General features: G+C 42.4%; 1 protein-coding gene across 1 annotated transcript in view; it reads left to right on the forward strand.

The window, feature by feature from the left end:
* Window positions 1–26,400, forward strand: part of YES1 (YES proto-oncogene 1, Src family tyrosine kinase) — a 90,676-nt gene extending 64,276 nt beyond the window's left edge. Inside the window, exons 3-12 of the mRNA XM_069731157.1 lie at window positions 3,560–3,659; window positions 4,680–4,778; window positions 6,166–6,269; window positions 10,116–10,265; window positions 15,451–15,606; window positions 17,215–17,394; window positions 18,458–18,534; window positions 18,620–18,773; window positions 23,515–23,646; window positions 24,172–26,400. Of these exons, the coding sequence (XP_069587258.1) occupies window positions 3,560–3,659; window positions 4,680–4,778; window positions 6,166–6,269; window positions 10,116–10,265; window positions 15,451–15,606; window positions 17,215–17,394; window positions 18,458–18,534; window positions 18,620–18,773; window positions 23,515–23,646; window positions 24,172–24,380 (1,361 nt within the window). The 3' untranslated portion in view covers window positions 24,381–26,400. The remainder of the gene's footprint in view (window positions 1–3,559; window positions 3,660–4,679; window positions 4,779–6,165; window positions 6,270–10,115; window positions 10,266–15,450; window positions 15,607–17,214; window positions 17,395–18,457; window positions 18,535–18,619; window positions 18,774–23,514; window positions 23,647–24,171) is intronic.
* The last annotated feature ends 72 nt before the right edge of the window (window positions 26,401–26,472 follow it).

Raw genomic sequence — 26,472 nt, forward strand, 5'->3', positions numbered from 1 at the left:
ATTTTTGCGAGGACGTTCATGATGTTTTATGATTGTCATAAAACAATAAGTAAGTATCCATTCCCAGAGATGACGATAGTATGGCTTACCCAATTATATTTTGGACTTTAAGGGTCAGAAAGGGTTTAGTTGTTTTTTAGTATGCTTTTTAATATAAGCGCTATATATATATTTTTTGTTATTTGTTGGGTTACCAATGGGATTTTTGCTGCATTTTATGCACGCAATTCAGTGGTTTTATTTTTATAGACAGGTTTTAAAGGGGTTGCTCGGGAATACTTAAATAAATAACTGAAGTAAATGTAATTTATAGATAAAATTGTGATTTGCTAATTAAATGTATTTATCTAGAGAAGTAATCACTACAGAATTAAAGTGTCAGTCATCTTATACTGACAGAAGCCTGTGAGAATGTGCAGTAGGAAGCTTCTTTTGCCTTGACCTGGAGATACTTATATTGTTGTTCAGAAATACAGGACACGTGTGAGCGGCCTCTTGTTACCTCAGCATCTCTGGTATCTCCAGTACTGGATCAGATAGACAGGATGGACAGCAGTGTGAGCAGCCTCTTCTTACCTCAGCACCGCTGGTATCTCCAGTCCTGGGTCGGATGGACAGGATGGACAGCAGTGTGAGCATCCACTTCTTACCTCAGCACCTCTGGTATCTCCAGTACTGGATCAGATACAGGATGGACAGCAGTGTGAGCGACCTCTTCTTACCTCAGCACCTCTGGTATCTCCAGTACTGGATCAGATACAGGATGGACAGCAGTGTGAGGGACCTCTTCTTACCTCAGCACCTCTGGTATCTCCAGTACTGGATCAAATACACGGTGGACAGCAGTGTGAGCAGCCTCTTCTTACCTCAGCATCTCTGGTATCTCCAGTACTGGGTCAGATAGACAAAATGGACAGCAGTGTGAGCGACCTCTTCTTACCTCGGCATCTCTGGTATCTCCAATATTAGATCAGATAGACAGGATGGACAGCAGTGTGAGCGACCTCTTCTTACCTCGGCATCTCTGGTATCTCCAATATTAGATCAGATAGACAGGATGGACAGCAGTGTGAGCGACCTCTTCTTACCTCGGCATCTCTGGTATCTCCAATATTAGATCAGATAGACAGGATGGACAGCAGTGTGAGCAGCCTCTTCTTACCTCGGCATCTCTGGTATCTCCATTAGTACTTGTGGAGCATCTTCATACATACTAAAGGCTGGAGCAGAGCTTCCTACCGTGCATGCTCACAGGCACCCGGCCTAACATTCCAGGGCAGTTAAACAAGCAGTGGCCATTTTAATTGCATGATGAATACCTTCCTAAACAAAATGATTGTGATTTGCTAATTAAATGTATTTAGGAATTTATACTGACATTTTAGCTTTTTCTATTCCCAAAGAACCCCTTTAATAATGTGTTGTCTAAAAAGTGGCTACCATAAAACAAGACTTTTTTTCTTTGTGTTGTCACATTCGACCGTTTTTTGGTCAGCCCTATTAGAGTGCATGTTATCACTGGCAGAGCTAATCGCTATAAGCCCAACTTAAACCCATACATTGGGTGGAGGTTAACCAGGACTATATTTACCGAAGCTGTGCAGAGAGTAGGACGTAAGGGAACATGTTTAACACTTTTGTGCTGCATGTCTGGTGACAATACCGTGTGTTTAGGCAGATCGTAGGATGATTAAAAGGTAGTTATTATGTATTCCTGAAAAGCTAGTATAAGCTGTCATGTGAAGGCTAATAAATAACGATCCCTTGATAAGTCATAACGTCTTCCCTTTGCTTCAGCTCGTTCAGGAGGAAACGCATTCAGTAGATGGCCCTGCCCCTCACATCTCCTCATTCTTCCTGGTGTTTGTGTCTAACCATTGTAATTTTCCGCTGCCATATCCTGTACTGATCCATCAGCGTTGTAGAACATCATCTTCATAGAATCACACCTACGGTCTTTGTTTCCACCCACTTACAGTTGCTTAGCAGTATTTGCAGCGGTGGGGGAGCACAGTAGTGGCCACTGCAAAATCCGATCTTATTTAGTTATTTTTGTTTTACATGATACAACACCCATAGAAATGAATGGGCCTTCCATGTAGTACACACTGATGATGATGGATCATACAGAGGGAGAACTAGTTTTTGTAGCTGCTCGTTACCCTATCTAATAAAGAGGTAATAACTTTAAGATGGGCTGAATATAGCAGACTACCATTTTTATTACAAAGATCATGACATCAAGCAAAAGACTGGATGGTTACCATCAAAAAGTATGATGGTATTGTGTATAAATATAAAATTAGAAAATACTTAGCATTCAGTGCATTCAATTTAAAGGGGGTGGTCCAATACCTATAATGTCCTTTATAGATGCCTATCATAAGCACTTTTGTAATTGGCTGTATTATTAAACTTCTTACACTTCTCCCAATACTGTTATTTGCTGTCTTTTGTTGTTGTGTTTTTGTTTTGTTTTTTTAACTTTTTTTTTTTTACTTTGTTTCATTTGAGAGGAGTCTCCGGAGGTTGGGACTGCACTCCAGAGGTGGTGTTAGAAGCAGTGTGAGTGACACCCCGATGTTGATTCATTTGGGGTGGTGATAGAAGCCGGGTGAGTGACAGCATCGGGGCCCCACAGCTTCTATTACTGCTCTCAAAAGAATTGTCATCAAGGGTCATTGCCTGTGTCACTCACACTGCTTCCATCACCACTCCCTGATGACGAAAGAGCAATGACTGTGATGGCGGCAGCGGTGGATGAAGATGTGGTCACTTCTTGATCACCTCTACTGTACCAGGATGTCATCAGGGGACATTGGTGACAGTAGCTGTGGTAAGTGACCGCAGTGCCACCCCCTCATGACATCCCGTTTTTAGGAAGGGTGATTGATGCTGCAGAAAAGTGAGTGCCGCCCCAGCTTCCTGTGACATACCATTTGATACTCATCTCAAACAAAACACCACAAGAAGTAAAGTTAAAAAAAAAAAAAAAAAAAAACATATTTGAAATGGCAAAATAGGGAGAAGCGTAGACAATTTAATAATAAAGCTAATTCCAAAACGACTTAGTACTTAAAGATAGGTATCCGCTACCCCTTAAAGGCTGAATTCAGACATCCATACATCAGTTTGAATATATTAGTCTCCTGATCCGAAATTGATGACCTCATAGGCCGCCAGTCAATGCATCGTTGCCAGTAATCAGACGGTGATGCCTGTGTGTCTGAATTCGGCCTAATTGTCAGATATAGTCTTTATTTGGAAGGCAGTTTTGTGATACACATTAATAAGGGAAAACCATGTTGACCTACTTTTTACCTTTTAAACATGGTGTGTGATTTATTATAATACAACCGATGTAAAGGGGAAAAAAGAATTGAACATTCATTTCTAAAGTTACCGAATTCTAGTTTGTGCCAATTTCCTACTTTTACAGAGCATGATTTCTGGGTACTGGAGGGATAAAGTGTTCTCTGATCTCAGCTATGGAAAGGAGCGTGCACATATATGAAAACAGTCATTGCTGTATACTTGACGTTGGCTGTTATCTTTTCAGGGGGTGTTACAGTTTTTGTTGCCTTATACGACTATGAAGCTAGAACATCAGAAGATCTTTCCTTCAGGAAAGGTGAAAGATTCCAGATCATCAACAACACGTATGTGACAGCCATGTTTCACAAGTGTTTTCATTAGTGGGATGTCCTGGTTTCCTTCTCTTCCTCTCGTTTCTACAGACTGTAGACATGAACTGGCATATTTCGACCACTTTTCATCTTTTTTTTTTTTTTTGGTTAGCAAAAAAAAAAATCCAATGAAAAATTTATATAAATATATTAGATATTACAAATTCTGGTGGATGAGGAACAAATGGGTGGTATGCTTTTTTCCTTTATGTCAAGCAAATGCAGTGATCTATTATTTAAATCAGGTTTTTATTACATGTACTTAAAAAATAATTTTTTTATTTCTCTTTGCAAATCATGATCTCTATAAAGAAACATTTGTAATCTTGCAATTTTTTTCAAGTGTCTTTTGCAGATTTTTTTGGAGTTGTACTTCCTGTTGTTTCAGGAACCGTTTCCGCAGTCACTCTGTGTGACTCTAATCTTTAGAATCCCCCGCTCACTCGCTGTTCTCTGCGGAGATTCACCGTTTTCTGAGCCGGGAATGGTTGTGATGTATGCAATATGCATACTCCCGGCAGAAACGGTCAAGTGGGCGCAGCCTCGCTCTATTGTGTGGAGTGAGGCCATGCCCACTAGACTGCTTCTCCCCGGGCGTATGCATTTCATGTTCAGCATATCACATACATCACCCCGGTTAATCCCTGCAGCACACAGAACACGCCCAGGGGGATTTATTTTAGACCGGACAGCTTTTCCAATCAGTATAAATTAAAAAAACAAAAAACTATGCGAAGGCAATTCATTATTGGTTTGGGCTGAAATAAGACTTTATGCTGCGCAAAGTAATTGCTAAGTGTGTATTTTACTCCATTTATCTTTCCACCATTACGGTATGTACTAAAAGTGGCGCACTCTTAGCATGCGAGGTTATAGGAGGAGGCAGGTCAGAGCTCTGAGACGGTTTACAAGGGGTCTCCGTGTAGCCGTAGATCGTTGCCACAATTGTCTAATTTGTGCACTACATTAAATCACTGATTTTTCTTAATTCAGGGAAGGAGACTGGTGGGAAGCGAGGTCCATAGCCACTGGAAAAACCGGTTATATTCCCAGTAACTATGTAGCCCCAGCGGACTCGATACAGGCTGAAGAGTAAGTACAATGTTCCGTGTAACCAGCGATAAGCTGATAATTGAAATAAAAAGCTATTACTGCTGTTGGGAATTATGGCACAACGTGGTATATCGCCAAATGCTAAGTTAAATGAGCATAAGAAAGCGATGTCTTGGCATCTGTTCAACAGGGCATGTGTGGAAAACCAAATTCACCCTGATTGACATTGAATAGCCATTTATTGCGTTCAGTTGCCATATATAATTACATAAGAGGCCAATATATAAATGGTCCTGTTCTGGTAATTCCTATTAATCCAGTCATTTATTACATCATGTGTCAATGTATTCTACCTATTTGTTTATTATATTGAATTTCATGGTGTAGCAAATATAAAATTCTTACAGAGGGAGCACTGTTCAAGCAGTATTCCCATCTTCAAGATCCTATCCAAATATATAGTAGGTAAAATATTAACAAATACCTCCAATTAGAAATGTAGTATAGTTCTTCTGATTCGCCATGTCGTTCCTCATGTGCAGGCATTGCAGTGCCTTAGGTATCCATGGTTACAGCCACTAGCAACAAGCTAAAGGTCATTAAATCAGCGGTTGTAACTATGGTTCCCTAAGGTCCTACAATGCCTGCACATAAGGCAAATCAGAAGAACTATACTACATTTCTAATTGGAGGTATTTGGTAAAATTAGTGCTACATATTGGGATAGGATCTTAGTGATGGGAATACCCCTTTTACTCCTTTCTGAATATGTACAGTAAATGGTGACACTTGGCACTTGTATATACTGTCATTCTCCAGCTAAATTTTCTTTTGACCCCATATTAAAGGGATTGTCCAGAATGAGCAACCCCTGCTTAAATCAATTCAGTCCCCATAGAAGAAAAAAACAATGTACCCGTCCCCCTGCAACGATGCTGTCCCAGCAGTATTTTTGCTGGTATTAGCATTGAGTAACATGACATAGACTGCAGTGCCAAAATAATAGAGTATTTCTGAGCTGCAGCTGATTAGCGGTAATATGTCTTCTCTGGAAGGGAAGGGGACTATGTTTATATTGTTTTTATTCTGTGATGTCCCGACTTGATTTAAGCTGGGTTTGTCGATCAGCGGACAGCCTCTTTGTGGATTTATCCCTTCCATCGTGACTGTAGCCTTGCATACCAAAGCCAATGTTGATTTCACCTGGACGTCCAAAGGTAATATTGTAAAGAAAATAACATTTTAATCTGCTGTCAGTGGAAATGTCATCAACCTAAAATGAGCAATGCATTTTTCTAAAGTGAACGGTAATTATAATGTTTCAGCAAACAACATACATAAAAGGATGTCTGAAGGAGACTGATGAATAAGGAGATCTATTACTGCATGCAAATCATGAGACTTGTGCTCCTTTGCTTATTTCTAGGTGGTATTTTGGCAAAATGGGGAGAAAAGATGCAGAGCGATTGCTTCTCAGCCCGGGAAATCAGAGAGGGACGTTTTTAGTGAGAGAGAGTGAAACCACTAAAGGTAATTCTATGTATGCGATATGCAGTGATGTCTGTTCGTGCCTCATTACACAATTTAAATTACAAGGTTTTTTTCAGTGCAAAACAACCAAGTTTACATGAAAAAACACTGGGATTCGTTTATCAAGACTGACGATTCATATGCTAATCTCAAACCTAAAGCCCGCGAGGTTTATTAAAAAGCTTGCATGAATTAATTTGTGCTGGTGTAGATTTCAGCTACTATATTTGCTAGTTTTTTTTATAGTAAATTTATTGCACGTCAGTAGGTCACACCACACAAAAGTGCTTTGTGCAACAGAAGAGGGTAAAAGAAAGTTGCATTTTGTGTAAAGTTGGACTCCTTTGCACCAATTTCATTAGACACCTACCTCTGAGCAAATGTGGTGCATTTGGGAGACTGTGAAAGTAAAAAATGAAATGTCTGCATTCTGTGAGCCACGGGAGATTTACACCATTTTCGTTGTTTCAGCTTAATATATCTTAGGCCGGTTTCACACGTCAGTGGCTCCGGTACGTGAGGTGACAGTTTCCTCATGTACCGGAGCCACTGACACACGTAGACACATTGAAATCAATGCATCTGTGCAGATGTCATTGATTTTTTTGCGGACCGTGTCTCCGTGTGCCAAACACAGAGACATGTCAGTGTTCGTGGGAGCGCACGGATTACACGGACCCATTAAAGTCAATTTGTCAAAGTTGTCCATGTGCAGTCCGTGTGCCGTGCAGGAGACCGCGCTACAGTAAGCGCTGTCCCCCCCCCACTGGTGCTGAAGCCCCATTCATATCTTCCCTGCAGCAGCGTTTGCTGTAGAGAAGATATGAATAATCCTTTTTTTTTTTTTTTTTGTTTCTCGTGTTTAAAATAAAAGCTCCATGTCCCCAAACCCCCTCCCACCCCCTGTGCGCCCGCCCGCTGTTATTAAAATACTCACCCGTCTCCTTCGCTGGCTGGCGCTGCTTCCTGACCAGGCCGCACCTTCCACTGTATGAGCGGTCACGTGGGGCCGCCGATTAGTCATGAATATGCGGCTCCACCTCCCATAGGGGTGGAGCCGCATATTCATTACTGTAAATGAGCGGCCCCACGTGACCGCTCATACAGTAGAAGGTGCGGCCAGGACAGGAAGCAGCGCCAGCGAGGGAGCCGGGTGAGTATTTTAAGAACAGCTGGGGGGCGCACAGGGGGTGGGAGGGGGCTGGGGACATGGAGCTTTATTTTAAACATGAGAAACAAAAAAAAAAGTATTATTCATATCTTCTCTACAGTAAACGCTGCTGCAGGGAAGATATGAATGGCAGCTTCAGCACCAGATGCAGGGGACAGCGCCAAATTTAGCGCTGTCTCCTGCACGGTGCGTGTGGTACCTAGTGGGCACACGGGCGGCACACGTGTGCCACACTGATGTGCCACAGAAACGCACAGGCACACGGACACGGATAATTCCGGTACCGATTTTTCCGGTACCGGAATTATCTGGATGTGTGAGACTGCCTTTAGACTCAAAGATCTGATTATGCTCCTGTTTCCACCTGAAATTTTTGTGCAATTTTTTTGGACATAATTTTTCTACAGATTTTGGTACCTTTTACAACAAATGTTTTCACAGTTAATGTAATGCCTTTTTGTGTTGTAAGACCATGTTTGTTTTGACAAAAAGACAAAAAATGAAATAAACACCATATTCAAACACCTGGTAACCTGTGTATTACAAACACCTACGGTATTTAAATGGGATTTCTTGGGAATACCCATCCACATCCTATTATCCTGGGCTAGGATAAATAATCAAATCAGATGCTATTTACCGTCTAAGGCCACGTTCACACATTCTGTATTTGGTCAGTATTTTACCTCAGTATTTGTAAGCCAAAACCAGGAGTGGGTGATAAATGCAGAAGTGGTGCATTTGTTTCTATTATACTTTTCCTCTATTTGTTCCACTCCTGGTTTAGACTTACAGATACTGACGTAAAATACTGACCAAATACTGAATGTGTGAACGTCCTACTGTATAAATAATTTTTGGGGGGACAGATGGATCTTGGGTAGTAATCGCATGAAAAAAAAAAAAAAACTTTAAAGTTAGCACTAAAAATCTTGTGGGGAAACTACATCCATTTCAGTTACTTGGTAATGATTAGTGATGAGCGAATATACTCGTTACTCGAGATTTCTCGAGCACGCTCAGGTGTCCTCCGAGTATTTTTTAGTGTTCGGGGATTTGGTTTTCCTCAACTCAGCTGAATGATTTACATCTGTTAGGCAGCTTGATTACATGTGGGGATTCCCTAGCAACCAGACAACCCCCACATGTACTTATGCTGGCTAACAGATGTAAATCATTCATCTGCGGTGAGGAAAACTAATTCTCCGAGCGCTAAAAAATACTCGGTCACCCAAGCATGCTCGAGAAATCTCGAGTAATGAGTATATTCGCTCATCACTAGTAGTAATCCGTTCCTGTATTATCATTTTTTACCTTAATTCAACATTGTTATTAGGGAAAGTAGACCATCTACTTTAAAGGGAATCTGTTTGCTGAATTTCACCTCCACAAACTATTTATATGTATCTCTTTCGTAGAGTGATCCAGCAATGCCTTTACGTGGCCAGTCCGTTGCTCTATATCTGAGAAATCCACGTTTGAATTGATATGCAAATGAGACTAAAGTGCTTTTGGCATATGGAAGCACTTCCCAAGCTTTTGTCCCTGCAGTAGTGTTGCTCTAGCGTGCTTAGATAAGGTGCCGACTCCTGCTTGACTCACAGCCTCTATGCCATGTGACTTCAAGCAAAGATGCTGTCAGTCAAGCAGTAGGAGGTGACAATGAGAAGAAAAAAGCTGAAGGCTAGTGTTGAGCAAACGTGCTTCGATAAGGTGTTATCCGAGCATGCTGAGGTGCTAAGAGTATTTTCGGCGTGCTTGAATACTATGTTCCAGTCACTACAGTTGTTCAAGAGCCGCAACACATGCAGGGATTGCTTACATGTGTTGCCGCTGTCAAACAGCCGTGAGACATGCAGCCCGGCGACTTGAACATAGTATTCAAGCACGCCGAAGATACTGTTAGCACCCCCGAGCATGCTCGGATAACACCTTATCGAAGCACGTTTGCTCAACACTAGCCTTCAGCTTTTTCCTTCTCATTGTCACCTCCTACTGCTTGACTGACAGCATCTTTGCTTGAAGTCACATGGCATAGAGGCTGTGAGTCAAGCAGGAGTCGGCGCTCTGCAGGGAAAATGGCTTGATTTGACAGGCTTGGGAAGTGCTTTTCACAAGCCAAAAGCACTTTAGTTCCATTTGCCTATCAATTTAAAAGGCCAATTTCTTAGTAGCTATGTAGTTAGGGGCTCCCACTGCCGGGAGGAAATTAATTCCATTCCCCACAGCAATAAAGTTACAGCCTGCTGTCAGTCAGTGCCGGATCGTTGGCACACTCTACATGGAACGGTCATTGACTCCACTATGACTGAAAGCCGATCGCTGCCGGGGGAATACAGATAATTTCCTCCCGTTAGCCAGGCTCTGTGCCGGCGCTGCACGGTGCGGAAACGGTTTTAACCTGCAGAGTAACACCGTAAGTGCAGGTTAATATCGTTATAGTAAGAACTGACTGATACTGACAGATTGTTCATCAGGTCCACAGTATCAATGTTGATCAGTATCTGAGACCAATGTACAACTACATAGTATTGCTAGGTGTTAAACCTTTTCACGTATTGTACATTAGAGGTTGGAGGGGGTTATGGAACAAAGCATAACTTGCTGATTAATATAGTTGTTTTTTTTTTCAGTGATGGATTAATAAATTCTCTTGCATACATTTTGCTTTGTAGGAGCTTTTTCACTGTCCATCCGGGACTGGGATGAAGTGAGAGGCGACAATGTGAAACACTACAAGATAAGAAAACTTGACAATGGAGGATACTATATCACTACACGGGCACAATTTGAATCACTACAGAAACTTGTAAAACACTACTCTGGTAAGGGCTTAACCCCTCTTTTCACAATTTTTTGGTAGTTGTGGTTTTTTTTCCTCTGTACATTTTTATATAAGATATGTGATACCTACTAGATCATTGACCGTTCAACCACTGAACCCCCAACCAAATGGCAGAACATGAGATTAGTTCTTTATTCAATCTTTATGGGACTCATGAAGATAAGTGTGCCCAACTTCTGCCATTTGGTGGGGTCTCAGCAGTTGGATTTGCTGTTTTCAGTTCTGGATGTGTTGTGTGGTATCTGAAATACTTATTTAAATGTGTTCTCCATTATGCTGGATTAATTTTGCATTAAATGCCACCAATCTTCAAGAGTAAAATCTACTATATAATTGTCTAAGGGGTACTTCCGTCTGTCCTTCTGTCTGTAACGGTTATTCGTTGATTGGTCTCGGCAGCTGCCTGTCATGGCTGCCGCGACCAATCAGCGACGGGCACAGTCCGGAAGAAAATGGCCGCTCCTTACTCCCCGCACTCACTGCCCGGCGCCCGCATACACCCCTCCAGTCTGCCCTCACACAGGGTTAATGGCAGCGGTAACGGGCCGCGGTGTAATGCAGTCCATTAACGCTGCTATTAACCCTGTGTAACCAAGTTTTTTTTTTTACTATTGACGCAGCCTATGCAGCGCCAATAGTAAAAACATTGAATGTTAAAAATAATTAAAAAAAATAAAAAATGATTATATACTCACCTACGCCACCTTTCCCGCTCCTCGCGATGCAACCGGCACGTTCCGGTCACACGGATGGTCTGGCAGAAGGAACTGCCATGACGTCACGGTCATGTGACCGCGACGTCATCACAAGGCCTGCGTGGAAAGGACCTGCCGTGACGTCACGGTCATGTGACCGCTACACGGTCATGTGACCACGACGTCATGACAGGTCCTGCACGACAACGCGCCTGCAGAAGGTGAATATGTTTTTTTTATTTTTTTTCACCTGTGTCATACGTGGCTGGGCAATATACTACATAGCTGGGCAATCTACTACGTGGCTCTGTGCTGTATACTACGTCACTGGGCAATATACTACGTAACTGGGCAATATACTATGTGGCTCTGCTGTATACTATGTCACTGGGCAATATACTACGTGACTGGGTAATATACTACGTGACTGGGTAATATACTACGTGACTGGGCAATATACTACGTGGACATACATATTCTAGAATACCCGATGCGTTAGAATCGGGCAACCATCTAGTCTATATATAATTGTCTAAGGGGTACTTCCGTCTGTCTTTCTGTCTGTCGGCAACTTCCGTCACAGAAATCCCGCGTCGCTGATTGGTCTCGCCAGCTGCCTGTCATGGCTGCAGCGACCAATCCGCAATGGCCACAGTCCGATTAGTCCCTCCCTACTCCCCTGCAGTCAGTGCCTGGCGCCCGCATACTCCCCTCTACTCACCGCTCACACAGGGTTAATGCCAGCGGTAACGGGCTGCGGGTACCGCACTCCGTAACCGCTGCTATTAACCCTGTGTGACCAAGTTTTTACTATTGATGCTGCCTATGCAGCATCAATAGTAAAAAGATCTAATGTTAAAAATAATTTAAAAAAAAACAAAACAACTGCTATACTCACCTTCCGTAGTCCGACGGTGCGCTCGCAGCTGCCGCCAGCTTCCGTTCCCAGAGATGCTTGGCGAAATTACCCAGAAGACTTAGCGGTCTCGTGAGACCGCTAAGTCATTGGATAATTTCGCAGTGCATCCTGGGAACGGAAGATGGCGGCAGCCGCGCGCAAAGGGACCACTTCGCTGGATCCCGGCACGTGAGTATATAACTATTTTTTTTTATTTTAATTATCTTTAATTAACACGGATATGTGCCCACACTGCTCTATACTACGTGGGCAGTGTTATTTAGCGCGTGGGCTGCGTTATATACAGCGTGGCTGCTATATACTACATGGCCAGTGTTATATACTATGTGGGCAGTGTTATTTTCTATGTGGGCAGTGTTATATACCGCGTGGGCAGTGTTATATACCGCGTGGGCAGTGTTGTATACCGCGTGGGCAGTGTTGTATACCGCGTGGGCAGTGTTATATACTGGGTGGGCTGCGTTATATACCGCGTGGCTGCTACCGTGTTTCCCCGAAAGCAAGACCCTGTCTTACATTAATTTTACCCCAAAAAGTCCCACCCTGTCTTACTTTCGGGGGAGGTCTTACATTAGCCGAAAAAAAAATGACAATTTCTTTTTAACCAATAAATCAACATTTATTAACATGCTGAAGAGTCGGTCATCACCAAACAGTAGAATAAAACAAATGTAGCGTATCAAGAATATCTTGTTACTACCGTACACACTACGGTACGGTACTGTACGGTAATTGCCGTATACCCTCTGCCTGCATACCATAACAGTGCCGTATCCCACTGCACACAGCCCCATACCCCATAACAGTGCCGTATCCCACTGCACACAGCCCCATACCCTATACAGTACATGTTTCCCTACTTGGTTTTTAAATGCTGGACGTTTTCCTCTGCGGTGCGGCTGTGGGTGCGGAAGGCCTGTGCTGCAGGGAACGCTGTGCCAATCAGCAGGGAAACAGCGGTGACGTGGGGCTGGGGCGGCCAATTACAGCTCGAGCTGCTGGGCCAATCAGCACTCGAGATGATTGGCCAATCAGCGCTCGAGCCGGGGGCCGGCGGTGACGTGGGGAGCAGGGGCGGCCAATGAGCTGTTGAGCTGGGCGGATTGCGGGGTTAACACGGCGAGTTAACCCCATGAGCACTGGACTCGCCCAGCTGCACCTGAGGACACCTCTGGAGCCTGGGGACCCAATGGGGGACAGCGGCGGCCCAAAGGTAAGGGCCTTACATTTCACAGCGGCCCCCCCAACCCTGCCTTACATTCGGGGGAGGCCTTACATTGGAGGACCCCCCCGAAACCCCCACCCTGTCTTACTTTCGGGGGGGTCCTACTTTCGGGGAAACAGGGTATATACTACGTGGCCAGTGTTATGAACTGCGTAGCCTGTGATAGAGATATATATATATATATATATATATATATATATATATATATATATATATATATATATATATATATATATATATATATATATATATATATATATATATATATATATATATATTATATATATATTACGTGGCCACTGTTATACTGCATGGCCTGTGTTATATACTGCATGACTGCTATATACTGCGTGGGCTGTGTTATATACTGCGTGGCCTGTATTAACGCATCAGGTATTCTACAATATGTAAGTATGTATTTATATAGCAGCCACATAGTATATAGCACAGGCCACTTTGTATTTGTCTATGTACTACATGGCTGCTATATACTACGTGGCCTGTGCTATATACTATGTGGCTGCTATATACATACATACATATTCTAGAATACCCGATGCATTAGAATTGGGCCACCATCTAGTTTAATATAAACATGTAGTATATGCAAGTCAATAATGAATGTTAAAAAGAAATGTCCAGGGATACTTGTCAAAAATGAATGTCATTGGTGTATAATATTATGTATAATGGACCAATACATACAATTAAACCACTTCGTATCACTCTAGATATTCACCAAGATAACTCTGCCTAGAGTAACGCCACGGAACATAGGCATATCATTAACTGAAAACTTCTAACAATGATTACACAAAACCACAAGACTGATTTCTTCAGTGTAACAGTGGCAACATGGCAGTGTCTGTAGTTTACTTAGCACAAGTTTGCTTTAAGCAAGAGGCACCACTAACCAAACATCACCAAGGAGATCAAAATTTACAGTACATGTGAGCAGAGCATTAATCAGAGAGGCAGCACAGAGACCCAAGGTAACTCTGATAGAGCTTCAGAGTTCCCAAGCAGAGACTGGAGTATTTGTCCATATGACTACAATAAGTTGTACACTCCATAGAGGTTGCCTTAATGGCAGAGTGGACAAAATCAAGTCTATACACACACATTGTGAGGCTCGCTTTGAGCTTGTCAAGAGATATGTGGGTGACTCCCGAAATGTATGGAGGAAGTGTGGTCAGATGAGTCCAAAATTGAGCTTTTTGGCCACAAAGATAAATGTTATGTCTGGTGTCAATCGAACACAGCTCATTACCCCAAGAACCCCATCCTCACAGTGAAACATGGTGGGGGCAGCATAATGCTGGATGATTTTTGGCAGAAGGAAAAGAGAAAACTGTTCTAGTTGAGTGGAAGATGGATGGTGCAAAACACAGAGCTATTCTTGAGTAAAACCTGTTTGTCTGTCAGTGACTGAAGACTGGGAATGAAGTTCTTTCCAACAAGACAATGACCCAAAGCATACTGCTGAAGCAACATTCGAGTGGTTAAGGGGAAACGTGTACATTTTTTGGAGTGGCCTAGTCAAAACCCAGACCTTAAGCCAATTGAGAATCTGTGGCCAGACATGAAGATTGCTGTTCACCAGAGGAAATCATCATTCAGGGAACTGGTGGGGGTTTTCCTTGAGGAATGGGCATAAATCCCAGTGGCATGATGTTGAAAGCTCATAGAGACTTATCCAAAGCGGTTTGCCTCAAAAGGAGGCTCTACAAGGTACTGACTTTAGGGAGTGACTAGTCAGTGAATGCACACTGAAGGTTTCAATTATTTTGTCCTATTTGTTGTTTGCTTTACAATAAAAAGAGAACCAAATGTTCAGATTTGTAGGCATGTTCTTTACATGAACTGATGGAAACCCTCAAAAATCCCAGTGACATTCCAGGTTGAGAGATGGCAAAGCACAGAAAATGCCAAGGGGTGAGTGAATACTTTCACAAACCACTGTATAAAATCCTTTAAGGCCCTGTTACATGTTAATCCTAATGTGGTTGGACTGGGTTGGTGCGCACAACATCTTGGTGCATGTTTCACCTCTATCTGGGCTTTGTCAGGAGTACATTAAAAATAGGGGGTACTTGTAGTAAAAGTAATAATGAAGCTCACAAGGGACATGCGCCTCTAACATGACTCCTGGCTCCATAAGGTAGGCGCCCATGCCAGCCTCCCCTATGAAGGCTGGACACCTTCACCCTAAAGTGAAGGTGATAAACATTGTTTTTCTAACTTATTTCTGACACAGTTCATTCACATTTTATGTCATTTAATTCTATCTGAGCATTCATGAAAGGTTTTTTTTTTCTTCATAAAGAACATGCTGATGGCTTGTGCTACAGATTAACAACTGTGTGCCCCACCGTGAAACCGCAGACCCAGGGACTAGCCAAGGATGCATGGGAAATTCCAAGAGAATCCTTAAGACTTGAAGTTAAATTGGGTCAAGGATGTTTTGGTGAAGTGTGGATGGGTAAGTACAAATGTTCTTCTTCTGTATATCCGTGCCAAGCAGCTGGTAAATGTTGCATGTCATCTGCCACTGTCCCCAAGTGTAACCAAAACATAATGCTCCTAAATCTTTGCTAAAGCCAGATGACCTTCCTCATGAAATGAAGATAGTGGTATAAAATATGGCAGTGCTTGTTCAGAGATTCAGCCCCTGCAGCCAGTCTTTAATTTACTAAACACACACATTTCTCCCAAGAAACTTTGAGATAATGTTTCCTTATTGACGTGATTTAAAGCCAGGAGGGGTAAATATGACAATGTGTTTGGGATATGATCTCACTCGGAGTCTTTCTACATCCCAAAGAAATTTATTAAATGCTTTGACCTCATTGATTTTGCATCCAAATAAATCCAATTCTCTTATTTTCAGACTTTGTTCTGACGCCTGTGTTGTATTGATGTGTTCTCATAGTCTTTTGAAGTTAAATAAGCGACTCATCATATTTCCTTTATTATCGATTTACCTATTACTATAGCAACAGCATGTTTTTGTGTATCTCAAATTTTGCATGTTTACTGGGAAATTACTCCTGGATTATGTTGTGAAACTTTGTTGGAAATCTTAGAAACTTTGCATGGATTTACTCCAGTTACTAAGTCCATGATGTTGCTTTATTCACGGCTCCGTATTGTTATTGTGCTAACCCTCTGTACTGTACGCTCCTCGTGGGAAGGTTTGGTGGCTCTATGAAACGTTTCCAAACTATGTGTGATTGATATTCATCTCTTCGGGTCAGTTTTCAGAGGACTCACTGGCGGAACAATATGATCATTGATCAGCAAACTGTTACCGATCAGGCGGGCCAAAGGTAAAGATGCCCACTGAGCGAGCTATACTGGATGGCTCAGTGCGCATAGGCTGCTATTGGTCTCGGCAGTGCGAGTCCTGATTACACAGGATGATGCACCTTGGAGACCAATGATCTTTTACCCAGCACAAAAGATAATTTCACCAATAAATGAGCGTTTTGCCTGTTCTTCCGTTGATCAGCAGCCTGTTAACTCTGCAAGAAAATTGTGAAACTAACATTAAAGGGAACCTGTCACCCCCAAAATCGATGGTGAGGTAAGCTCACCGTCATCAGGGGCTTATCTACAGCATTCTGTAATGCTGTAGATAAGCCCCCGATGTTACCTGAAAGAGGAGAAAAAGAGGTTATATTATACTCACCCAGGGGCGGTCCTGCTCCGATGGGTGTCTCCGGTCCGGAACAGCGCCTCCCATCTTCATTCCATGACGTCCTCTTCTGGTCTTCACGCAATGGCTCCAGCGCAGGCGTACTTTGTCTGACCTGTTGAGGGCAGAGCAAAGTACTGCTGTGCGCAGGCAGCGGAAAGGTCAGAGAGGCCCAGCGCCTGCGCACTGTAGTACTTTGCTCTGCACATGCACCCCCGTGGATTACATTCTTTACATCACATGTGAGCGGTGTTTTTGAAATCCTGTCCACAAGGTTTGCACTATAAATGGCTGGGGGTTTCTGGTATGTATGGACTATTTCCTCATCTAGCCAAGATGAATGGTATTTTTTGCCTCTTTTCCTCTAATAATGATTTTTGTTTTGTATTATAGGAACGTGGAATGGAACAACAAAAGTAGCAATTAAAACACTAAAGCCAGGGACGATGATGCCTGAAGCCTTCCTACAAGAGGCACAGATTATGAAAAAGCTCAGGCATGATAAGTTAGTGCCTCTTTACGCAGTGGTGTCTGAAGAGCCAATCTACATTGTTACGGAGTTCATGACAAAAGGTTGGTCACATCTAACCTAGATAACTTTTGTAGGTATGGAATAGCGTAGTCCTAAGTAGTAACGACTTATTACAAATGCCCTTTTCTGGTGTAAAGATTAAGGGTAAGTTCACACTAGGCGGTTTTTTTTTTTTGGCGGTTTTTTTGCAGCAATTTTTTTTTCTGCTGCAAAACCTGATCTCTTTGCAGGGAAGAAGCTGCAGAAAAAAAGCCTGTTTTCCTTGAGTTTTTTTGCTTTGTTTTTGATGTTTCTTTTTTTGTGTGCAGTTTTTGCTTCAATTTCGTCATGCTAAATTTGTCTCTTGTGCATGCTGATAGTTTAGTGTTGGAAAAAAAAAAGTCCTATTCTATAGAATCCGGTTTTGGCACAACACAAAAAAATGCCGCAAAGCCCGATACCTGCATTTTCGGTGATTTTCTTTTTTTTTTTTTCATTGTTTTTTTTTCACCACTCATTCATTTCAATGGGTAAAAAACGCCAAAAGAAGTGACATGCTCCATTGTGCAAAAAACCATGCAAAGCACAAAATACTGATGACATAAAAAACTACCTGTGTGCATGAGATTTTTGAGATCTCATAGACTTTGCAGGTACTGTAAAATGCAGCTGGAAATATGTATAAAAAAAGAGGCAAAGATGCCCAGTGTGAACTTGGCCTAAAACTTTTCAAAATATACTTTGCAGATGTTTAAAGGGAATCTGTCACCAGGTTTTTTCTATTTAATCCGAGAGCAGCATAATTGTAGGAAAGATCCTGGATTCCATCGATTTATCACTTATTGGGCTGCTGTCTGCAGATTTACCATTTTGAACGGCTGAGCCCTGTTTAGCCCCACGTTCACCACTGGGAGCTTTTTGCGTAAATTGGCAGAAAGCTGCTAATCAGTTGTGTAGGTGGGTTCACAGAGAGCAGTAGGACTATAAAAATGATTAAACACTGATTTTATTGTCGCATCACTGGAATTGGTGTCTCTCTGCATCATGCTGTTTTCATATTACAAAGCAAAATCCTGCTGACAGATTCCTTTGCTAATTGCTTTTTTTCTTCATATTGCTGACCAGGTAGCCTATTAGACTTCCTTAAAGAGGGGGATGGGAAGTATTTGAAGCTTCCGCAGCTGGTTGATATGGCTGCACAGGTAAGTATATTTTTTTTCTCTCTGAATCCTCCTTGGCACGATACCAACAAAACTATACTTTAGTCTGTTCATTTTGTTTCCCTAGATAGCAGATGGCATGGCGTACATTGAAAGGATGAACTATATCCACAGAGACCTCAGAGCTGCTAACATCTTGGTTGGTGACAATCTTGTATGTAAAATTGCTGACTTTGGACTGGCCAGATTGATAGAAGATAATGAATACACAGCAAGACAAGGTATAGCTTCTGTTCTGTTAAGCTTTTTTTATATGTATACTCCTACAGGATATGTGTGTTTAATTGCGCTACACCCGCAACTGTTAACTAGAATCTGACAGCGGAATTTAACTCGCTCTTACAGGAAGCGCGTCACTAATTCCACCGATCAGTGACCCCTTAACATGACCGCGGGTCTCCTGTAGGTCAGCATGACAACTAGAGGTTTGCAGCAGACCTCTGATCTTGTCATTGCCAGATTGCTATGAGCGCCTCCCAGTGGTCGATGCTCATAGCAAGTGAGCATTTCTGCGACACACATGCGGCCTGCTTTATTGCCTGTGTGTAGCAGAGACGATCAAAGTACTGCAGCTTCTAGACTCCCATGGAAACTATTGAAGCATGCAAAAAGTTTAAAAAAAAAAGTTTTTAACCCCTTTCTGACATCGGACGTACTATCCAATCGAGGTGGTATGGGCCCGTGTGACCACCGACGGGATAGTATGTCATCACCTATCAGCCGCGCTCTCTCCCTCTCCCTCTGCCTCTCCCTCCCCTGGCCAGCCACACATGCATGTGATGGAGCATTGTCCTGCATGAAAATCATGTTTTTCTTGAACGATACCGACTTCTTCCTGTACCACCGCCTGAAGAAGTTGTCTTCCAGAAACTGGCAGTAGATCTGGGAGTTGAGCTTCACTCCATCCTCAACCCGAAAAGGTCCCACAAGTTCATCTTTGATGATACCAGCTCATACCAGTATCCCACCTCCACCTTGCTGGCGTCTGAGTCGGAGTGGAGCTCTCTGCCCTTTACGGATCCAGCCTCTGGCCCATCCATCTGGCCCATCAAGAGTCACGCTCATTTCATCAGTCCATAAAACCTTTCAAAAGTCAGTCTTAAGATATTTCTTGGCCCAGTCTTGATGTTTTATAGTCTGTTTTTTAGTCTGTTTTTTAGTCTGTTTCTTGTTCAAAGGTGGTCGTTTTTCAGCCTTCCTTACCTTGGCCATGTCCCTGAGTATCGCACACATTGTGCTTTTTGTTACTCCAGTAACATTGCAGCTCTGAAATATGGCAAAACTGGTGGTAAATGGCATCTTGGCAGCTTCACGCTTGATTTTCCTCAATTCATGGGCAGCTATTTGGCGCCTTTTTTGCCCAACACGCTTCTTGCGACCCTTTTGCCTTGAAATGCTTGATCGTTTGGCAATTTCAAGACTGCTGCATCCCTCTGCAAGACATCTGACAATTTTGGACTTTTCAGAGTCCTTCAAATCTCTCTTCTGACCCATTTTGCCAAAGGAAAGGAAGTTGCCTAATAATTTAGCACACCTTATATAGGGTTTTGATGACACCCCTCCTCATTACAGAGATGCACATCACCTGATTTACTAAATTGGTAGTTGGCTCTCAAGCCTGAACAGCTTGGAGTAGGACATGTATAAAAAGCATCATGTGATCCAAATACAACTTGCTTAATAATTCTGCACACAGTGTAATGACCTGGAGAATCATAGCGGCAGGTCAGTTTTAGCATTTTTTGAACTTTGCAAAAAAAAAAAAAAATTCCACAGGTTTTTTTTTTACAGTTTTCCAGTACTCAATATGGTAAAACCAATGGCGTCGTTGAAAAGTACAGCTAGTCTCTCAAAACACAAGCCCCTCACGTGGCCATTTAAAGGGAACCTGTCACCCCGTTTTTTGAGATTGAGCTATAAATACTGTTAAATAGGGCCTGCGCTGTGTGTTCCTATAGTGTATGTAGTGTACCCCGATTCCCCATGTATGCTGGGAAATAACTTACCAAAGTCGCCGTTTTCGCCTGTCAATCAGGCTGGTCAGGTCGGGAGGGCGTGGTGACATCGCTGGTTCTTCCTCAGCTTTACGTTGGTGGCGTAGTGGTGAACAAGCAGCGCGCGATCTGCGCTGTCATCCCTTTCGTCGGTGGGGGCGGCCATCTTCCTGGGGCCGCGCGTGCGCAGATCGAGTGCTCTTTTGCACGGGGCTTCAGGAAAATGGCCGCGGGATGCCGCGTGTGCGCATTAGAGATCGCGGCGGCCATTTTCCCAAAGCCGAGTTTGCATCTCGGCTTTGGGAAAATGGCCACCGCGATCTCTAATGCGCACGCGCGGCATCCCGCGGCCATTTTCCTGAAGCCCCGTGCAGCAGAGCACTCGATCTGCGCACGCGCGGCCCCAGGAAGATGGCCGCCCCCACCGACGAAAGGGATGACAGCGCAGATCGCGCGCTGCTTGTTCACCACTACGCCACCAACGTAAAGCTGAGGAAGAACCAGCGATGTCACCACGCCCTCCCGACCTGACCAGCCTGATTGACAGGCGAAAACGGCGACTTTGGTAAGTTATTTCTCAGCATACATGGGGAATCGGGGTACACTACATACACTATAGGAACACACAGCGCAGGCCCTATTTAACAGTATTTATAGCTCAATCTCAAAAAACGGGGTGACAGGTTCCCTTTAAAAAAAAAAAAAAAAAAGTTATAGCTCTGGGAAGAAGAGGGAGCAAAAAACGAAAACTGAAAATGGCCCAGAGGTTAAGGGGTTAAAAGGATCCATTAATACATCCGTTAATAATGCAGTTCTATTGTGCTGTTACATACAGTTCTATGAAAAAGTCTGGGCACCTCTATTGATCTTAAGCTTAATGTTTTATAAAAATTGTTTTTTTTTTGCAACAGCTATTTCAGTTTCATATATCTAATAACTGTAGGACACAGTAATGTTTCTGCCTTGAAATGAGCTTTATTGTACTAACAGAAAATGTGCAATCTGCATTCAAACAAAATTTGACAGGTGCATAAGTATGGGCACCCTTATCATTTTCTTGTTTTAAATACTCCTACCTACTTCTTACTGACTTACTAAAGCACTTTTTTTTTTTTGTTTTCTAACCTCATTGAGCTTTGAGCTTCATAGGCAGGTGTATGCAATCATGAGAAAAAATACTTAAAGTGGCCACTTGCAAGTTGTTCTCCTGTTTCAAACTCCTCTGAAGACTGGCATCATGGGCTCCTCAAAACAACTGTCTAATAATCTGAAAACAAAGATTATTCAACATAGTTGTTCAGGGGAAGGATACAAAAAGCTGTCTGAGATTTAACCTGTCAATTTCCACTGTGAGGAACATAGTAAGGAAATGGAAGAACACAGGTACAGTTCTTGTTAAGGCCAGAAGTGGCAGGCCAAGAAAAACATCAGAAAGGCAGAGAAGAAGAATGGTGAGATCAGTCAAGGACAATCCTCAGACCACCTCCAGAGAGCTGCAGCATCAACTTGCTGCAGATGGTGTCACTGTGCATTGGTCAACTATACAACGTACTTTGCACAAGGAGAAGCTGTATGGGAGAGTGATGCGAAAGAAGCCGTTTCTGCAAGCACGCCACAAACAGTTGGCTGAGGTATGCAAAAGCACATTTGGAGAAGCCAATTTATTTTTGGAAGAAGGTCCTGTGGACTGATGAAACCAAGATTGAGTTGTTTGGTCATACAAAAAGGCGTTATGCATGGCGGCCAAAAAAACACAGCATTCCAAGAAAAACACTTGCTACCCACAGTAAAATTTGGTGGAGGTTCCATCATGTTTTGGGGCTGTGTGGCCATTGCCGGCACCGGGAATCTTGTTAAAGTTGAGGGACGCATGGATTCCTCTCAGTATCAGCAGATTCTTGACAATAATGTTCATGAATCAGTGACAAAGTTGAAGTTACGCAGGAGATGGATCTTTCAGCAAGACAGTGATCCAAAACACCGCTCCAAATCTACTCAGGCATTCATGCAGAGGAACAATTACACTGTTCTGTAATGGCCATCCCAGTCCCCAGACCTGAATATCATTGAACATCTGTGGGATTATTTGAAGAGGGCTGTCCATGCTCGGCGACCATCAAACTTAACTGAACTGGAATTGTTTTGTAAAGCGGAATGGTAAAAAATACCTTCATCCAGGATCCAGAAACTCATTAAAAGCTACAAGAAGCGACTAGAGGCTGTTATTTTTGCAAAAGGATATACTAAATATTAATGTCACTTTTCTGGTGGGGTGCCCATACTTATGCACCTGTCAAATTTTGTTTGAATGCAGATTGCACATTTTCTGTTAGTACAATAAACCTCATTTCAAGGCAGAAACATTACTGTGTCCAGCAGTTATTAGATATATGAATCTGAAATAGCTGTTGCAAAAAAAACAATTTTTATAAAACATTAAGCTTAAGATTAATAGGGGTGCCCAAACTTTTTCATATAACTGTATAAAAGTTGGCATGCAGTGGTTTATACATTAGATAAGATAATCTTGCTGAAGCTGAGAAGAGGATCAACTTTTTTTTCAAGGTGCAGATCAGTAGATTGTGAACGTCCGATAAGTTTTATAAACTGTCAGATTGTCTGAGATCGTACAAATAGAGATAAAGCTGCATCACCAGGCTGGAGATCATCCAATGAACGAGCCACACACTCGTTCGTCGGGTGAAATGATCTTTTAGACTTGCTTATAGAGCACTGTTCTTGGCAGCACGTCATCCTTGTGCAAACACCATATGTTGTAGAGAACTATGGCAGCCTGGGTACACAGAAAACCTTGTAATGAGTGCTCTGTGCACATTCAGTGATGGTTTTCAGCCCCATGTGGTGTAAGGTATATCTGCTATAGGCAGCGTTTATGGAATTTCAGTCTTGGTATCTGTTGTCCTAAAATACATTCGTTTTGGTCACACTGATATATTATCATTTTTAGGAGCTAAATTTCCCATCAAGTGGACTGCTCCTGAAGCCGCTTTATATGGGCGATTTACAATAAAGTCTGATGTCTGGTCATTTGGAATCCTCCTGACAGAGCTGGTTACCAAAGGAAGAGTGCCATATCCAGGTACTGTGTCCATCACCTTACTGTGCAAATGGGTTTGTGCTTCTAGAGAAGGACCATTGAGAAAATCCGCAGCTGAATATCGTAGTAGGCAAGTTAACTGAACAGAGTTAGACCTGGTCTAACTACTGATGAGCCACTGAAACACCTACCGTCCATGGGGCAGAGGTGGTAGCTTAGTATTTACAGGCACAGCGATGAGGCTTGTATAAGGGCCACTCACAGATACTTGTAGTGTACCACGCAGGCTTATTAGTGACACCCATACTATTAGATCAGGCCGGCTTCCCAAAACTATATAAGTGCACCCCACAAGGAGAAACTCCCTATTTTCACCACCGACATAGGTCTATTTATTCCTAAAACAATTGGAGATTTTTATCAAGACTGCAATGTTGCTTTATTTTAGATGCAATGGAAATATTTAAAAAAAAATTGGATTTATTGTTTAGGAAACATTTTGTTTTGTGTTTGATTACATGCTTCTGGTAGTGATTCTGTAATAATGGCCATGAATCCTTTCCATAGGGATGGTGAATAGGGAAGTCCTGGAACAAGTGGAGCGGGGCTACAGAATGCCCTGTCCCCAAGGCTGCCCAGAATCCCTGCACGAATTAATGAAGCTGTGCTGGAAGAAGGACCCAGATGAAAGGCCGACTTTCGAATATATTCAGTCCTTTTTAGAAGACTACTTTACTGCTACAGAGCCACAGTACCAACCTGGAGACAATCTATAAGGCTAAAGACTAGACGTCAAATGCACAATTCTGCCAAAAGTATAAGCAAGACTGCATACGTTTTTACCTGTTTCTGCGAGGAGAAGGAGCGTCGTGATCCCTCTGCATGCTTATGGCGAACTGGAAATCCACAATACAGTTGCACAAAACCACTTTGAAAGTATTGTAAATGGACAAATCATGTGCGTCAGAGCAGGTCCCAAAGAAAGGTCTGTTTGGTGTTGATGGTGAGAAAAGCCATTAAGAGTAGCGTCCAGCCCTGTGCTCCAATACAACATTTCACGAAACGGAGGCTCGCTGGACCAAACATTTCATTCCTCTTCAAAAAGTTGTTTGTTTGTTTTTTTAAATTTACTCTAGTAAATGCTAATCCTATCACTGTCCTATACCCAGTCCTAGTAGTAACCACACACTTGTTGGGTTTGCATTGAGCCATGTCATTAAATCGAAATCACTGTAGGTTTTAGGTGTTAAAATATTTCTACAGCGAATTGGACGAACATGAGCTGGTGGGGCACAGTGTGTGCTGTGCTTCCGTGAATTCTCCTTCATGGCGGGGTCAGTGTTGTCCTCTAGGGAGCGGAGCGCCTTATCCTTGCTCTCTGCAGTATCACGGGTTTTGCCTTTTAGAGGCTTTTATACTGCTCTGAACCTCTCTAAAGAATGGCAGTCCAAGGGTATACTTACCGGTGAAAATGGCGACAATGGCCCAGGTTAGGTGAGCATCTGCCGAGTGGTAAGTGGAGATAATCGTGTGTATGCAATCTCTTCCTAGAGTTCTTTTCTGGATCCTTGTTTTTATAGAGAAAGGCTTAATGGGGTGTTAGCGTTAATAATAAAGCATATTCTTTGTAAAATGAGAAGTTATACAACGTCTTGAATATACTTTCCCTGCCAATTTGACCTTTTAAGATCTCTGCCTGCAGCCACACAATAGAAACCTGAATATTACACTACGAAGCTATCTAGGCCGTGTGATGGACACCTATGAGCCCAGCTTGGGGTCGTTCAGTAATCACACCTGTACCTTCTAACATTGTCATACATGTGCACAGCGGCACATGGACAGGACAGATTTTTGACAGTAAGCTGAGATTGTGCAAACCAATGTGAACTGATGCAGAATGTATATTGGAAATTGTGTAAAACATAATGGTCATTTCTATCTGTCGTCACATCAAGCATCCAAATAATGTAGCCCTTGTCCCAACCCATAATGGGGGTTTCTGCGATACCACTTCGGCTTTTCTTTGACTACATCTAATATTGGTGTGAGGTGACTGGAGACAAAATGTGAATGTTTCTACTGACTGTATGCAGACACTCTATTATTTTCTGTGGTGGAAGCATTAGATCCCCGGTGTATACCTGGATGGTCGATATGCTCGTGCAAATTTTCACAATTACGGCTGACACACATCTGGCAATAAATGAACTTTAGTTTCACTGCCCTCTCATGAATATGATTATCTAACAGTAGATTGTGAAGATCTGGTAGATCCTAGATGACATTTGATGATGCGACTTGTTAAGGTTTGATCCGTTCTCTGTATCAGGAAGGCATTTTGTTTACAACCTGAAATGTTCTCTTTCTGTAATGGCGGTGCCATCATTCCGCTTTAATACCTGCATTCTGTTTAACATGGCAAATCTTTTTTTTTTTTTTTTTTTTTTTAAGGGCTTTATACAAAAACTATGGAATTGTATCTTTTTTATAAGTCTTTTGAAAGCCAATTTAACTCTACTTCTGTAAGTTTGTGTATTAAGTAAAGGAGCACAGTGTTTGGCAGGTTCGCTGTCATTCATTGTGTGTTCACAACTAAACAAAATCATGTAATATCGTTTGTATAGTAAAGGATTAAAACACTAATTAGCGCCTTTATTTTAAGTGATTATGATGATGCATATCTAATGGACATGAGAGGTTATCGGTTTATATATTTAACACCATTTTATGTTGAATTTGATGCCTGCAGAACAGCGGGTCATCGGCGTGTAAAATAAAGGAAAATTTTTTTTTACAAAGATTATGCTTGTTGGATAATTTTTCCTGGTGCAATAATGTTTTGTATTTCAATGTTTATTAAATAGG

The sequence above is a fragment of the Ranitomeya imitator genome, chromosome 6 (genome assembly GCF_032444005.1).
Source record: "Ranitomeya imitator isolate aRanImi1 chromosome 6, aRanImi1.pri, whole genome shotgun sequence".
Taxonomy (NCBI): domain Eukaryota; kingdom Metazoa; phylum Chordata; class Amphibia; order Anura; family Dendrobatidae; genus Ranitomeya; species Ranitomeya imitator.